General features: G+C 27.8%; 1 protein-coding gene across 1 annotated transcript; it reads left to right on the forward strand.

Annotated features, from left to right (window-relative positions):
* Positions 1-13,116: 13,116 nt before the first annotated feature.
* LOC101505562 (uncharacterized) lies at positions 13,117-16,990 on the forward strand. The gene is made up of 2 exons (XM_004503083.4): positions 13,117-13,618; positions 15,851-16,990. The coding sequence occupies exons 1-2, from the start codon at positions 13,287-13,289 to the stop codon at positions 16,701-16,703; spliced, it is 1,185 nt and encodes a 394-aa protein (XP_004503140.1). The 5' UTR covers positions 13,117-13,286; the 3' UTR covers positions 16,704-16,990.
* The last annotated feature ends 1,505 nt before the right edge of the window (positions 16,991-18,495 follow it).

Raw genomic sequence — 18,495 nt, forward strand, 5'->3', positions numbered from 1 at the left:
ATGATTATCTTCTCGATAAATGTGAGAAATAGTAAATCCAAATTTCTTACTTATGTTAATATAATTGATCCATCGATTTCTAAGCTTCCAAGAGTGATTTGAAGGCCAAAATAACCACCTAAAAGTCAGTTTCCAACCACAACTTATTTCGACCCCTAGAATACACAAACATAGTACCAGTGAATAGTAATAGCTTTCATAAACTTTGCATTAAAAGCACAAACAATTTCAATAGACAAAGCGAAACACTCTAAGGAGGTCCTCTATAGTCTTGGAATATACCCCATAAAAAGCAAGATAAAAAATGCCCTTAGAAACACCATTAGTGTTATATTTAACTCACCCAAAATTTGGAGGAAGCCACAAGATTTTTTTAATGATCAGTGTCATCCTTGGGCGACACTGAATATCAAATGTCTTTGAGGATGCAAAATTTCAGTATAGAAGATGACACATAACCCGTGGTAGAAAAGCCAACTAGGTGAACAATTTAGTTTTGTGTTACATTATATAAATACAAAACTCGGGTTATTTCTTGACATACATATACCTTTATTTTTATTAAAATATTGCATCTCGTACTAGTACTTGGTATTCTACCCTTCCTATACCTATGTTGGATAGTCCGAAGCTATAGGAGCAATAATAGACCAAATCATCTATGAACACAAGTGACTTTGACACTACATCTCTACCCAAATCATAATACAATGAATATATGAGTTGTCTATCTAATATATCCAACATTAACTCATTCATAGTCAATGTAAGACTAACCACTCACATGTGAATCCAAAAAAAAATATTCTTTAAGTGTGAGTTTCTCACATCTTATATTTGTACTGCCATTACAACCAACTGAACATACTTCTTGACTATACCATCAAAAAAACTTTCGATACAAGAATTCAAACACTAGGATCCATGTTTGGTCTCCCATCAATCTGAACCAGGATTTTGGTTTTGTCGGAGAATTCAGTGGGGAGCAACAAAGAACCAATTACTCCAGGAACACAAGAGACTTCAACACCACGACTCTACTCATCATGTTTTATATTGATGTACATATGCCTTAATTTGTATTTAAACTAGTGTACTATCCACAACAAATATGTGGTCTATCTAGTTGGGTTTTGACGATTTTCACTCATTATAAAAATAAATTTAAAATGAATCTAAAATGAATAAAATTTCAAAACAAAAGAATTTTGTTTTCCCGTGTAATAAAATCAAATTGAATAATTAAGAAAATGATAATTTATACATCGACATAATAAATCGTATATTTGATAATCTAAGGACAATTTATAATTTTTATTTATAATTAAACTTAAGTAATAACTCGTAAAAAAGTCTTATATATTTACAAAATTATATTAATAGATTGTGCCTTACACAGTATATAATACAGTAAAAAAATAAAAATTAACTTTAAAAAATTATATTACGTTGCAAGCTCTATAAGAACATTATTCATATATTAATATTTTTTTCATTTAAAATATATTTTTTAAGATAAGTTGAAAATATAATTAAAATTTTTCTTATTTAGAGACAAAAAGAAAAACTTCAATAATTACTTTTTTCTCCATAATTAGAATGTTGGTTAATAGATTTTCATATAGACATTAATATGTTCAAAATAAATGAAAGGAGTATATGTGTACCATATATAGAAGGATCATATATTATGGAAGAGGGAAGAGGGAAGAGTTATGAGAAACAAACAAAATTATATCTAGTCAAGATCAAATGTTTCTTATTGAAAATTAAATTTATAAAATATACTTCACTTTTTAAACTAACTTTTTATATTCAAAATCTACTTTAGAGAACTCAAATAATTAGTATATGTAAAATCAAAGTTCAAACTCTAACTGGAATAATTTTTGGTCCGAATACTTTCTAGAATAAAAAAATTGTACAAAAGGTGATATTTTGAATGATTAGTGATATTGTAGAAAAGAAATAAAAGTGAGACTCACACAAAAAATGGAAAATTATTTGAAAAAAATTAGTGAAATGTAAATGAAAATTGGGGATATTGTAAACGAATGATTGGTGGAATGTGTAAGGAATCACTATGATGGAAAGACATTCAAGTTATCTATGGGGGTTGTGAGGATAAACGGGAAATTGGTTCGGATGTCATTTACATGTAGAAGTGGGTGATGGGTATATTACCCTTTTGCCTTTGGTCCATTTGATGACCTTGAAATCTCTTAGTGTTTCAATCAAAAAAGTGTGAAACTATCGTATTTATGGAATATGTGGTTGAATGTTCAACCTCGTAATTTGTCTTATGAACTTCATCAATGATAGAATCAACATCTGCTTTGTTTAGATTGTAGGTGATTTTATGTTATTGCATTTAGATGTTGAGAATTTTGTTGTAATTTTTTCTTTGCTTTGTCTTGGATGTGGTGTTTGTACTTTAATTTGTGTTTGGGGATGTAATCCTCCTTTGTCTTTGCTTGGCATGACTTGGCCAAGCTTGGACTTTTTTCATTTAATAATATATAAACTTATCTTTGCAAAAACAAAATTTGCAACTTTGTATTAGAACGTAGCCGTCTTAATGGGATTTGTTTTAACAACCCAAATAAATAGCATAAATGAAAATTTTACATGTCTAATTAGAGTTTGATATTTTATTAATAAAATATTATATTTAACGATGTCGATTCACACTTAATACAATAGATTTTATATAAATATCTATTAGATGTTAGATTTTTTAGAAGAGATTAGTTTCTTAATTAAAATATTAAATATTCAACAAATATGAAGTGGGTGGGAATTAGAATCACTTTAAGGAGTACAAATGGAAATTTCTTATTATAGATCAACTATGATATTTTGTCAAAAACAAGATTAGCCTTATTAAAATTACTTAATGCATATATAGTCAAATTATATTCAACATAGTGATTTTTTTATGCTTGAACCAATAAAAAATTGTATAATAGAGTTATTGTTTTAATGATATAATTAGAAATAAATTATAGGAAATTTGACCATATCAATTTGGAAATTTCATGACAATAAATTACCATATAAAAATTTTCTAAGTAAATATATTTTAATTATTATTATTATTTATTTAAATTGAAAATAAAAAATAAAAAAATTGAAATGGGAAGGAATTTAAATGTACATGAGAGAGGCACTTGAAAACTTCTTTATTTAGATTCTTTTTGCTTTATAATATATAATAACTTGCTTTATAATAATAATAATAATAATAATAATAATAATAATAATAATAATAATAATAATAATAATAATAATAATAATAATAAATATTGTATTTTTTATACTCGTACTAGTTATCATATATCTATGTATTATTGATTTTTTTACAACAGTAAATATTAATAATTAGTATTATTAATTGTTAGTAATTTAGTGAGAGATGGAAATTATATATGTATTGTAGGTTTTTGATGAACAGACGCAATGAAAAAAAAATGAAGATTTATTTTGTTATTTTCATTTTAGCTTTGTAGTTTTTTAGGCTTTGATTCTCTATTTATTAAAAGTTCTTTGTCACATATCAATTAATGTAACTAACTTTGAGCCTAGGTGTAGGGCTGCAGAAACTATGAACAGTCAATTCACATAAGATCATGAGAAGCCAATTTAGTTGATATTTGATTGCTACTAGAACTAGAATGCTAAATTGTGCATAAGTATATACAATGCATATTTCATGTAACATTGACTCTTGTGGTTCTGAGGTGAATTGGTTTACATAATTGTGGTTTCAATTGCAATCAATTGGTCCCATTTTATTGCATGATAGGGGCACGTTTCAAAAAAAAAAGTGGGCCACATACTAAAAGTTGATGGATAAATAATTGATCCATCAATGGTTTCAAAATTCAATCACCATAGATCACTAATGCTTTGTAACACTGATGATAGATATCGGTCAAACGGCAAAATTGAACACTTCCAAGACTACACACTTTTTCCTTTTGCATTCCAATGCATGAAGATAAGAGATTATTGGTACTACAAAATCTCAAAAGACTTGGTGAGTGAATATTTAAATGGAAATTCACTTTGAGTGCACCGGTCACACTTAGAAAAATCTTTTAGTCGTTGCACCATCATACGTAACAAATAAGGATTTGATGTAGTAATAACTATGCGTGGAGGACCAAACAACTAGCTTTGAAGAAAATAATTGCTAGAAGTGCATTTCACTTGTCAAAATATGTGGCCTAATTAGAAGTATAAATAAATGAAATTTGTGGGCTAATAATATGCAATGTTCGTAATTTGTGTCTTAAGCGTATAAACAATACATAAAAAATATGATTTAAAATGTTTTTATTATTGTGGCCAAAATACATAGGTAACATCTAAAAAAATACGAGTTTAAAGTTTTAGCAACACTTTGATAAATGTGGTATAAACTTATAGATAATATTTACAAATCCATTGTCTTACATTTAAAAGTGACGCATATGACTTCTGTCAACACCTTAAACTTTAGGACTAAGTCTAACAGTTACTTCAAGAGTGTGCGTCTTTTGTGGGTAATTTTTTTTGTAGGTAAACTTAATGGATGTATGGCAATGGAAAAATGAATCAAATGAAGATTACATAGACAAATGTGCAAATAATTTGTTCGTGGTAGATCGATACAATCCTTCTTTTTTTGTTTGGCGAGTTCGTGTGACATAAAGTTGTACCACTGAAGGTATATTTTTTTCTCGTGGATACTTTTCAATGATAAGTTGTTCATAGTGTCCAATTTAGTTTCGGTGTATTGTCTACAAAGACTCATATGTGTTTTGGTGGGTGTGGTGCTGGAGCACCATGCCATCATTTATCTGTAGATTGTTTCGTTTATGAGAGAATGTGAGCAATAGTCTTGAACTGGTTTGAGGTTTATGCAACATTTTCTAATTAGATTACATTTGATACCTATTTTTTCTCTAACTTAATTCAGTGGGGGTAAAAAACTTCGACATTGTTTGATTGTTGTGTGGTTAACATATGTTTGGAGTAATTGACGCGCTAGAAATCTTTGTGTTTTCAAGCGTGTGTGTTGAACATTCTGGTTAATCATATCAAATTATTGTCTTGGTCATAGCTCTAATACAATATCAAATCTTTTCTGATGGATTTGCATCAATGGTGGACCAATCCCCTTGTTTATAGATTTTTAATTTTGAAAAAAATTTGTTTGTATTTGATTAGTGTGTATATGAGTGTTGTTCTTGGTCCTTTTTTGAGTGGTGGGATTTTTGGATCATAAATTCCTTAGTGATTTCTTTATTTGTAATTTTCTTATTTGAATCACATTTGTGATCTGAATTTTTTTAATATATTTTGGCTTTTTTTTTATTAAAAAAACAAATTTTTTATCATATATACTCAATTTTATTTTCCTTTTTGAAGACAAAATTTATTATTAATCATTAATAAGAGCATAAAAAATGCTCAGTGTGAGGAAATATTACACAAAAGTTCTCATTTTAAACGGGTTATCGATGACAGCAAAGTTTATCAAAACTAAAACTATGAACAGAAGCTACAGCCTGAAAAAACCAATAAAGTAATACATTCATATTTCCACCCGAAATCACTCCCTTTCAGCAAATCCATCAAATTGACTTTTTCCACCAACTAATATTTTCAAAGTTTTCTTCACACAAGCTCTTCAATTCCTCAATTATTAAGTTGTTGTTCAGTCATCAGGATTTCATACCTTTGTCCAATTGGTTTCAATGTAGTTGCTCTATTTTTATTTCCTTTCTTCATATTATAATTATAAGATATGTTATATGTAAAGCCATGTATGGTCACATTGAATTAAGAACGAACAATAATAGGAGTAATTTAAACACTACATTTTCATTCAAAATTTTAAACATTAAATTAAATTTTCTTTTTATACATCCAAATAGAGCACAAAAGCCATGTGGGAAACATGAGTAGTCTTTCCCCCACCCAAACGAACGAAAAAAAAAACTTTGATAAAAAATGAATCATTTTAGAAAAATTGCTTGAAACTCAAGGAAGGAACGTATCTGCGAGTTTTTTTAAACTTGTTCGCTTTTTCTTTTCGTATAATGAATGCAATTAACAATGTAGTGCTCTTGCTTTTATACAAATATTACAAAATACAAAAAACTTGTACCTTAACACATGGCATGTGGCAAAAGTGCATATAATATGCTAAAACACAATTTCATTACATAACCTCCCATTAGGCGACTTTCCGTACCTTTAGCACATTTTTAAGGAGATGTTTAGAGTTGACAAAATGAATTGGATTTACCTGCAAACAAACATGTTAAAAAGGAAATTTTGGACAAATGTTTTTAGATCTATTTATCTACATGAGGTTTTTAGCGTGTCCCGTTAAACCCAGTATCTAACTAGGGTATGTTGTTGGGCCTGCTAATTAAAAAAATATACTAGTTGATAATTACAATATACTACCTCGAAAAAAAAAACATAAAGACCCATTTTTAATGAAAATTTCCTCTTTTAAGTTATTGAGCTGTTTCTCTATTTGAAAATCAAACCGTTTTGAAATTTCATATTTTTTTTTACCAAGAATGATAGCCATCTAATTCCATATATAAATTGTGTGCGGATTTTATACCCGCTATAAAACGAGGGCGGATGCGGATTTTCCCCAATTAGTCGGATGCCAGGGTGGAGGAGGCAAAATCTTCCCCCGACTTGCTCCGTTGTCATGCCTATTTGTATGTTTTATATGTTTTGTTAAGATACTTTCAGAGTAAAATGTAACAGATACTTTCAGAGTAAAATGTGACGCACATTGCATTAAGTTATTATGATTTTGTTGCGGTAACTTACATTATACATTATACGTGAGATCTCCTAATATATGTGTTCATTGTACGGTCGACATAAGAGTTGACACCTCTTATATTAAAATGCCTACTCGCTCAAGCTTGCTAAAAATACCTCAACTGGTGGTACTTCAATCAATCATGGATGTTGGACTTGAATTCAACAATTTCTTCTTTTAGATGTGTCAGAAGTTCTATAGAGACTTATTTGCTATAGACTATAGTGCTTTGGAGCTTATGGAGATCTAGAAATGGAAAGTTGTAGGATGACAAACCTCTAAACTATTGAAGGACGAATGATAATTGGTTATAATATTTTTGGGTTAGAATAAAATATTTGATAGTACCTCCGATTGTTAATTATGGAGATCAATAGTTAATCTCTTGATCTTCATATAATTAGTAAGTTAATTGAAATGTTTTATAAAATTAGTGACTCAAATTGTTTAAAATATAAAATAACATAAAATTATATTTTTAATTAAAAATAAAAACTAATAAAGTATTTTAAAGATAGTGATTTAATTTTTTTTAATTTAAAATTATCAATAATTTTTTATATATTTATTTATTTTAAATTAAAATAAATAAATCATTCACTTTAAAATATTAGTTATATTAAAATTAAATTAATTACAAAATTTAAAATTATTATAAATAAATTATTTTAAGTTTAAAATTATATAAATTATGTATTTAAATTATTTTAAAGTTTAAAATTATTTATTTTAAAATTATAATAAATAAATTATAAAAGTAAAAATATATTTTAGTTACAATAATAAAATTAAAATTGAAAAATAAATTATAAACTATAAGTTCATAAGCTAACTAAATTAGCTTATAAAAACAGTATAAACTCATAAATAACTTTTATCAGACAAAATTCATAGCTTATAAGCTATATTAATTTCAACTAACAATTAAGTACTATTTTTTTTTGTTATTTATATTTAACTTTAAGTAACGATTTGATCATTTGTATCTTAAAATGTTAACAATATTATTATATTCTACATAAACTATCATCTTAAAAAAAAACCCATAAAATTTATTATAAATTTCAAGAAAAATCTTATATTCATCAAATTCATAACTCAAATTTTCAAACAAACTCATATATTCATCTCCTACAATATCAAACTTATCAAATAAAAAACTCATAGTTTAAGATTTGATCTATAAATTATCAAGACAATATCTTCTTCTTATATCTACCCCATCTCCAAATCAAATCTTTTACTTAAATCTTAAAATGTGAGTTATTTATTTGATGAATTTGATGCTCTTAGAGATGAAAAAAATGAATTTATTTAAATATTTAAATTATGAATTTGATGAAAATATGAATTTTGTTAAAGATGATCTACTATTATCTGAGTTTTATTTGAAAATAATGCTGAACTTTTATATAAAAAAATAATAATATTTTAAGAAATAAATGATCAAATTATTACTTAAAATTATATAAATAATTAAATAAAAATGAATATATAATTGAATTGTCATATAAAATTAAGTTTTACAACTATAAGAGATAATTTATTTTTTTAATAAATGTTGAGAGTACCAATATAATTACAAAATAAAGCAAATAATGCAAGTGAATAGAGTTGCTAATAACTTAATTAGAACTTGCGTCAGTAAAGTTAGTTCACTGTATTATCTACTATATATATTTTCTTTCCTAGATTTTTCTTGTGTTTGTAAAGCTAGCCAACTATTTTATCTATAATATAAAATAAGTTGACCATGTTTATTTTAAAAAAGTATAAGTACTTAAATATTTTGTTAACTTTTAATTTATATATAATTAGTATGGTCCGCTTTGAGTCTCTGCAGGCATATCAACTGCACAAGATCTAAATTTTTTTTTTTTTAAGAGAATTATAGAATCTTGAAAAATATTACTAAAAGATAGAATTTCATGCGTACTGCAAGATTCAAACTTCAAAAACATATACAAATTTTAGGAGAAAAAAAATCTAGATTTTTTGATAAAAAGATATATAGAATCAAATTTTCACTATTATTAATATTATTTATAAATTTTCATGTCATTGCTGTTATTTACAATTTAAATAGAAAAAAGTTACTTTTCTATTTTTATTTTTAGTGTTTTTTTTAATGATCCAAATTTTAAAATTAGAATAAATTATCAAAAACATTTAAGATAACTCTAGACATTAGTGTAATTTTTTTTACAATATTAATCCATCATAATCGTTAAATTATTAATAATATTTAATTTTTATTAGATCTACTTTTAAAATTATTCTCGTATAACAATTAAACTGTTGTTATAGAAATCCCAAATTATATGTTATTTTGTAAGTAAAAGTTTGTTTAAAATTATAAATTGTTTTGCAATAACAATAAAATATTAGTTTCTTTTTTTATCATGCCTTTTATCATTTATTAGTCTTTTTTTTAATTTTATCAATTTCTCTTTTATATACTTACTATTAAAAAATCTTTATTTAGCTTCCAAATTTAGTATTGATTACGACATTAATTATGTCGGTTTGCGTCGACCAATCCTACTCTATACCATTAATAGAAACTTTTAAATTATAGATTGGAAGTAGTTAAACAATGATGACTCGATGACATTGAAAGCATCAAGATGAAGGTTCAAAGAATATAAGTTTGAAGCTAACTACGTCGGCTACTTATAAGTAATCTTTCAACCCTTAACTAGTTGTAATATGTATTGTGGATTTATTAATACAACTTATATAGTAGGTAATTTTTGTGCTGCAATATTTTTTTTTTAAATTAATTTTATTTTAAATGCATCTAACGTTAAATAATTTTAAATTATCCAATGTAATTTATATTAAACAACTTCGAATTATCTAATGCAATTTATAGTCTTGACACTCTTATATTGATTAAAACGACGCTGATTAGCATCATTGAATAATATAAAAGTTGACGCAAATAATAATTTATAATCTTTTAACTTCAATTAGTACATTGACTTAGTATGACACTAAATCATTATTAGTATTTTGCTTGTTAGCGGTCTTTTGACCAACACTAATTTTTTTTTAATAATTACTTTCAATAAAAAAAATTTCACAAGATAATTAATAATTTATTTTAATACAAAATAAACTATTTTTTATTCATTAACACTTATAACATATGAGTACTGTATTATTATCTTTTTGGTACATATGGTGTACTGTATCATGTATCACTGAAAAATAGAATTACCTGTTATGAATATTTTATTGACAATTGGTTGAATCAACGATGATAGCTTCACAAAAGAAAACAATAAATCAATTAAGAGGAAAAATATCTGACCATGTTTTTTGAAAAAGAAGAAGAGGAAAAATATTGAGTCAAGCCAAAAAAGAGAAGAAAAAAATTAGTCCAAACAACCGAAGAGGAAAAATATCTACCACGTTAGTTAATAATTATATAAAAGCCTCCTTTTATTTTATTATAAAAAACTGATAGAAACAATTGAATAAAAGTATTTTTTTTTCCACTAGCTAATTCTGCATTTGTTTGAACAAGCCTACGATGGTATACCATGAACGATGCTAGGAAAGCAAAAACTCCATGTCAGTTTTTGTTTTATACAGCGGTATAAAAAGGCCGGTCCAAAGCTTTCATAATTTATTCAAAGTTTTTATGATCATTTAATTTTTATTTATTTTGATATCATTAATAATTCATTTATAATTAAGGTTTTTTAAAAGTATTATATTTAATTGAAAATAAAATAGGTAATTTATTGTTAAATAAAATTTTAGTCTCTATAAAATTTTGAAATTTTGCTTGTAAATAAAATACAACTTTCAATCATACAAAATTATTTTACAAGCTGTTTTAGTTTTTTGGTGGAACAAAACATTCTTCAACTTTTAAAATTTTTAATGATATTTTGCAAGCATATTTATAACATTATTAAAAGTTCATTTAGACAAATTTAGAATTTTTTAACTTGAGATGAATTCAATATGGATTTTTTAAATGTCATATGTTCAATATTAAGTCCTAAAAATATGGACCTATATAAATCGAATTTTGATATCATTTTTTATGGATGATCTTTTTTATAATGTTGTAAACATGTAACAAGAAAATCATTCAAGAATATGTGTTGATGTTCCAACAAGGATTAAAAATGCTTGCATAACAATTGTTTAAGGACTAAAAAATATGATTTTTTACGGAGATTAAAAATAAAATTTTAAAATTTTATAGAGACTAAAAACTTATTTAACATTTTGATTTATCTTATGACATAGTAGATACAGATAAAATTTTAGCAATTTTAATTTGGAACAACTTCTTTAGACGGTTGCAACGTTATATATGAATACTTAATATTATTCTATAAGATATACATGTATTAAGAAAATAATTAAAAGTCTTTAAAGAACTCAATAACATATAGCTTGATGTTTATTTAAGTGTTAAAATTTCTTTAATAATTTTTAATTCTTCAACTAAAATTTCAATATCAAAATAAAAAATATATTATATTTTAGATAAATTTTAAGATGTTTACGATTTTATTTTAAGTCCATACTAGATTTTTTATATTTTCCCAAGTACCTTATCATACATTTTAGTAGCTATATAACTAGTTAAACCTTTCAGATTGTGACTTGTGAGATATATAAAAGATAGAAAAAATATAAAATTATTAATATAATTATTTGTTTTAATATAAATAATATAGAATACAGAATTTTATTTTAATACTTATATATAATATCAAAGTATAAAGTATTTTTTTCAGTGCTCTTAAAAAATTAAAGTCTTAGAGAGTTGTTTATCTCAACCTTACACAAGGTCACTCTTAGATATAAGTAATCATAGTATAATATAAAATTTAAAATACAAAAAAAAAAAAAAAAAATTGAACCCATTACATCGTTCCAAAAGGAAACAAATTGTCTCCACACCTTAACTTCTTAAAATATGAAAGCAATTTAACACATGTGTGGATGGTATACATTGGCTTATTTGCGAAACTCCAAAAAGCTATTAATATCAAAACTGGACCCAGACATGCCAACAAATTAGTGAAGCACGTTATTTAATTTTATCTGCCTTAAAAAAAAATATCAGTGAGTCACACGTTGATTGTAGACTGGACGAAAGGAAGCATATTTATATATTTACATGATTAATTATGAATATAAATAATGTTTGTACTCTTATTAAATTTTCACAAAAACAAAAACTGTAAAATTGATTTGTTTCAAATTACAGTACCTTTTAAAATATAGTTTTTTTTTGGGATGAATTTAAAATAAAGGTAGTCATATTTAATTGTCTTTATTCTTATTAAAATTTCACAGATAAATTTTGTATTGATCATTAATGAATATATTGAGATATATGAGAAAAGGCCTCAACTTATATACATGCTGAGTCTTTACCTGCAGTAGTAGGTTTACATGATGAGAAATGGAAAATTGTGACTTATTAGGACAACTATCATAACTACTTATCCCTATACCCCTATCCCATTGGTCACCGCCAACACCAAGAATGTGCAAAACATAAAGTTGCTTGGCCAAGACCTTTTCTTGGACAAAAAACAGAGCAACCTTCATGTGTTTTGTCTTAGCATGAAGGACTGGATTATGAGCTAGAAGCACAACTGACTAATTGTCAGGTAACTAAACATCTTTGGGCATAAAAAGTCTCTCAGTCGGGGAGAGACATCTATAGCCCTTGCGAGATGGAGAATAATCCAAAATTAGACATTCATAAGACCTAAAATCATGAGAATTGTAAGGTTTGAGAAGAAGAAATCAAACACAACCAAAGACCTTAAGAAATTGAAGAAAGAATGTTGAAAGTCTATTTGTGAGAGATGCACGAGTTAGGAGAGTTAGGCCTAACTCAACAATATTTATATGTTTTCTTTCCAATACTCAATTTTGATGACAAGTGTATCGATAAATTAAGTCTTGAACTACCCCCCGACGAAAGAGTTTTAAGAGAGTGACTAAATTGCAACTCAATTATATACATATTTTACCTTCATCCATCTTTAACAGATTATAAAAATAATTTATATATAAATAAATATTGAATTACTATGCACATAATAAGTTGTTATTAAATTCTATAAGATACTAGACATAAATTAAAGGTTGTATGTAAAATTTATTTTTATACTAAAAATATGAGTAGTAATTGTATTTTGCAAAAGAAGTTGATTCTAAAATTTTAACCAACCAACCACAACTACTCTTTCTCTCTCTAACATCCCTCTCTCTTTCTCTCTCCATGTGACTTTATGTTTGTCCTATAAGTTAAGTTATCAACAATCATAACTGTTGCTTAACGCCTCTCTAATAACCTCCACCTCACCTTTTCCATTTGCGTTTCTCATCCTCCAAAAATCACACAGATTTTTTCTCTCCCCTTTCTCTCTCTAACTTTCTCTCACTACTTTCATCAATGGACAGTTCCCATTCTCCTTCTTCCTGTTCCTCATCTTCGTCCAGCTGTTCATATGAAGGACACGCCACCGACACAATCAATTTGGAAGCCGAGGAGCCGCGAACGCCGTTAGCCGTCCGCCGTGCCCTTCAGCTTCTTAAATCCGGCTTACCGGAGTTGCGGCTTCAAGCCGCTCGTGATATCAGGAAACTCACAAAGACCTCACAGCGATGTCGGCGTCAGCTCTCTGAAGCTGTCGGTCCACTCGTTTCTATGCTCCGAGTCGACTCGCCCGAGTCACATGAACCCGCTCTACTCGCTTTGCTCAATCTCGCTGTCAAAGATGAAAAGTAAGTATATGGAGGTTAATTTTAATTTTTTTCTTACGAAGGTTAATTGAAATTTTCGTTCATAAATTATTGGTACTAGAATTGTTTAATAGTAATTTTTTTCTTTATCATTTCTATTTCTAGATTTTGTTGTTTGACATACTTTTTGATTTTTGGGAATTTGTGCGCTTTATTAAAATATATATGCGATGCCTTGAAACCACGGAGTTTGAGATTCGATCTAAAGTGAGTAAAATAAAATAAAAACGCCAATTTGGGGTTGTGGTTTTAATAAAATAAATAAATATTTGTTAATTATGTTTTAATATAATTATTTCAATTTTTAACCAGTATCCTAAACATGGCATTAATAATCAAATTGAAAATGAACTAATGTGAGTATCAAGTTCAATCTCTAGCTGGAATAATCTTTGATCTATGTATAATCGAAATCCTTTTCCCTAAAAATTGGATGGTTAAAACTAAAAGTCACACAAGATTCTCTTTTGCATAACATAGCTAAGGACCCGACATGAAAATTGTTTAATTTTTGGTTTTTTAAGTATTTTTTTGACGGACAATATTTTTATTTTTATGTAATTAAAAAATACATAATAAGATATTAAGATATGCCTAAATGTGACATGACCAATACCTTTCTGGATCTTTAGTATACGAGTAGCATATACGGGTACTAATACTTTAAGGTTTAAGTTTTCATTGACTGTATTTTTTTATAAGAATTATTCTAGGATTCTGTTCTTTGTTGGGTCCCTTCATTTTCTTTTCTTTCTTTTCTTCCCTCTCTTTGCGTCTCATTGGTTGGTGAGAAATATAGAAAAGTTTGAGTTGGTTTTTTATTTTTTCTGTAGTTTGTTTTCGTAATCTACCATTGTACCTAAATGGTTGTTAGGAATAATGGGGTCGGGATGTATCGGGTTGGTTAATTACCATCTTTGACAGAATAAGAAAGCCACTTTTTCATGACTTTGGTAATTATAATTTGTTTGTGATTCATTGGATTCTTCATAATAAAAGAGAAGATGAGCCATCAAATAGGTGTTTTCCTGTTATATATTCCCTTTTTATGGCGAGGACTATGTCATCTTATGACTACTATAATTTCAATTAAGTTGATTTATCAAAGATCATGGATACTATGTCATCAGAAAGAATTGGATGCTTTCTTGTCAAAGCTTATCCATTTGGTTAGTGGATTTCTTTTGGTTCACATAGTGCATTTTCTTTTTTACCTTTTGTTTCTTTTCCTTTTTCGCTTATAACTTCTTCCTGAAGTAACCTCCTTCTTTGGTTTTAATTGTTATCATCTCTACTTTTTTTCTTACACCTAGTGATTTAACTAAAGTATATACTTTAATTTTTGGAGATGTTTCACATCCCTGAATTCAAGGCTGTGTTTAACCACCATCTTGTCTTTTTTCCTTCACTTTTTATTGAGGTTATGTGTGTCTGAGGGGGTGGAAAATGATAAGTTCAAAAAATAAGGAAGAGTGTGAATACAGAGTGTGGTAGAAGGTATTGAGTTTCATTTTTCACTCATGGTTGCTTGCTAGAGGGTGAAAAATCATTTTCATGCTGTGGGAGTGGCCAAAATTTTGTGAGGTGGAAATGAGTTGCACCTTACTTTCAACCTCCCTACATTTTTGTTATGCCAAGCAATTGTTAAGTGGTTTTCATTCCTAATTTCCTACCCTCTCATCTAGTGCCTATATGCAAAACAAGCATTGCCTAATATTTCTTGTTTTGGCTTGTATTTAATACATAATTATTGTCATTCTAGATGCTTTTGAGAACAGAAGACAGTATTTTTACGTTTTCCATCTGCCTCTCTCTTTCACACACACACACACCTTACTTGGGTCCTTGGGTAGTCAATGGAATTAATAAATGAGCCAGCGTCATGAAAAATTGTGCTTAGCAAAGAAATAAATGTATGGTGTAATCTATCCATCACAAGAGTGTTAAACCAGGGGAGTTAAATTTAATTTTACTGTGTTCTCTACTGATTATAGCATGACCATGATTAGTGTTTTGCATCTTAACTCTGACTGGGTACCTTCCAGCCAGTCTGTCATTGAATTTTAATGCCATAGACTGGAGAATGAACTCCAATAATTAAAACAAAGTACCCTGTGCTCTTTTTTTTTTCTTTCAGATTCCATACTGATTAAGATTTTGCTAGTTATTTTTTCTCATAATTCAGTCATATTCATAACTGGTCTTATCTTGCAGGAATAAAATCAATATTGTGGAGGCCGGAGCATTAGAACCAATACTTACTTTCCTGAAGTCACAAGATTCAAATCTGCAGGCATCTGCAACTGCATCATTGCTCACACTATCTGCCTCTTCAACCAACAAACCAATCATTAGTGCTTGTGGGGCCATTCCCCTTCTTGTGGAGATCCTAAGAGACGGAAGCCCACAGGCAAAAGCTGATGCCGTAATGGCTCTCTCTAATTTATCAACATACCCTGATAATCTCAGCGTTATTCTCGAAACAAATCCAATCCCTTACATAGTTGATATTCTCAAAACATGCAAAAAATCCTCAAAAACAGCTGAGAAATGCTGTGCTTTAATAGAACCCTTGGTGGATTATGATGAATGCAGAACTGCCTTGACATCTGAGGAAGGTGGGATTCTTGCAGTTGTCGAGGTTCTCGAAAATGGTACCCTCCAAAGTAGGGAGCACGCCGTTGGAGCATTATTGACAATGTGCCAAATCGATCGATGTAAATACAGGGAACCGATTCTTAAAGAAGGTGTCATTCCAGGACTACTTGAGCTCACCGTTCAAGGGACACCTAAGTCACAGACAAAAGCGCGCACCCTTTTGCAACTACTAAGAGAATCTCCTTATCCAAGATCTGAAATTCAACCTGACACTCTTGAGAATATAGTATGCAACATCATATCGCAGATCGATGGGGACGATCAATCTGGTAAAGCTAAAAAGATGCTGGCTGAGATGGTCCAAGTCAGCATGGAACAAAGTCTGAGGCATTTACAGCAAAGGGCACTTGTATGCACCCCAAGTGAACTTCCTATAGCTGGCTGTGCTTCTGAAGTTTCTTTTAAGTAATAGTTGCAGTTGGCCAACTCCTGTATCTTTTTTCCTCATCTTCCACCCTCTTTTGTTTTCCACTTGGGGCTTGTGAGATAAAATTTCCATAGCAAAACGGAAAAAATTAAGGAAATAATACATTATGAATTATGCCAGTCCAGGCCATTGTGGAGAGGTATCGAGTGACTGGTAATTGTCAATAAACTAAGTTGTAAGACATAAAGAAACATGGTTTTGTAGTTGGTTTGTAAATAAACTGTTGTATAAATTTGACATACAAATAGTAAAGGCTCTTTGTTCTGTTATTCTTGTTCTTCATTTTTGTAATGACTTAAACAAGAGTGAGTTCTATATGTAGTAGGATTGCGTGGTACTTTTGTTGTCATGCGGATTTTTGGACATTTACTTGGCCATATGCTAATTTTTTCTTTTATTGGGAAGGCTTTGGTCGGTCAGGGACTCAAAGTATGATCTAATATTTTACAAATACACATTTCACTTAAGCTTTATGTTTTCGTTGCTTCTTATTATTTATTATTTGATGATATGAACAATGTTTACATAAATTTTGTATAAACTATTTCTATATGCCATCTTACGAACTAACAAAAATAAGTCATTCAAGTCAATGCATAGGTCTTTCATTGATTTTGTTTGCGGTTTACCAAAACATACTTTAATTTAGGGATTGGCATTTTTTACATTTAAATGACTAATTTGCTGTTTCATAATTTTGATAATTAAATAGTATGAGAATGTTTTTTATAATTTTGAGGATTTAAACTTGTTTGAAGTGTTCCATTGTAGGATTTTTTTGGGGTACGTAGACGAGATGGTAAATATCATAAATTTACACATACAATTGTGAGATTCTGAATTTAAACTTGATATATGATGTTCAATCTCGAACCTGATATATGATGATCAACTTAATAATATCAGTATTTGTCAGTTGAACTATAATCTAAGTATAATTGCAGGAATTGAATGCTTATTAAATAATAACATTAAAATTATAAAAAGAGTGATATATATTACTCCGTTTATCCTATAATAATTTACTTATTTGTACAAAAATTATTCAAAAATAATTGACCATGCACTTCTTTTTAATTGTACTTTTCAATTAATACTACTTACATTATTTCAAATATAATATTTTTGCTATGTATTTATAACATTGATAATGCATCAATATTTAACAAAGATAATTTAATAAAAATAGTATTATTTGTCTTTTAGTTATACACTTTTCTTTGTACGTATGAAATGATCAAACGACAATTATTTTGAAACGGAGAGAGTATATTTTTTTGACCAATATATATTATATATATCACAATTTTTGAATAATTTGTTTTATTCTTAAAAAATTTGCGGCGTTTTTTAATTTATTTTTTAAATTTTAATTATAATTTCAAGTTATAAGAAGGACTGCAAAAAAATAATACAATTAAATTTCATAATCTTATAATTCAATTGATATTTAAAAATTATTTATAATTATGATTTGATAAATATAATAAATTATTGATATTTTTTTGTAACTCAAAAAGTTTATTATTGAATGTTCTAAAAAAACTAACTAAAATTGCGATATAAAGAAAAAGCAATGATTTTTTAGAACATAACTAATTTAAGACGGAAATGATTTTTTTTATAATACGGAAATGATTTGCTCTATAAAAAACAATGATTTGATTTCCGATGTTTAATGGTTGATAATTCATTCATTTTTTTGGGTAACATTGATGTTTCATTGTAATAATAAACGTGGGAATCAACGCGTATTTAGCATTCCATAAATGGA

Source organism: Cicer arietinum, chromosome 6 (genome assembly GCF_000331145.2).
Source record: "Cicer arietinum cultivar CDC Frontier isolate Library 1 chromosome 6, Cicar.CDCFrontier_v2.0, whole genome shotgun sequence".
NCBI classification, from domain to species: domain Eukaryota; kingdom Viridiplantae; phylum Streptophyta; class Magnoliopsida; order Fabales; family Fabaceae; genus Cicer; species Cicer arietinum.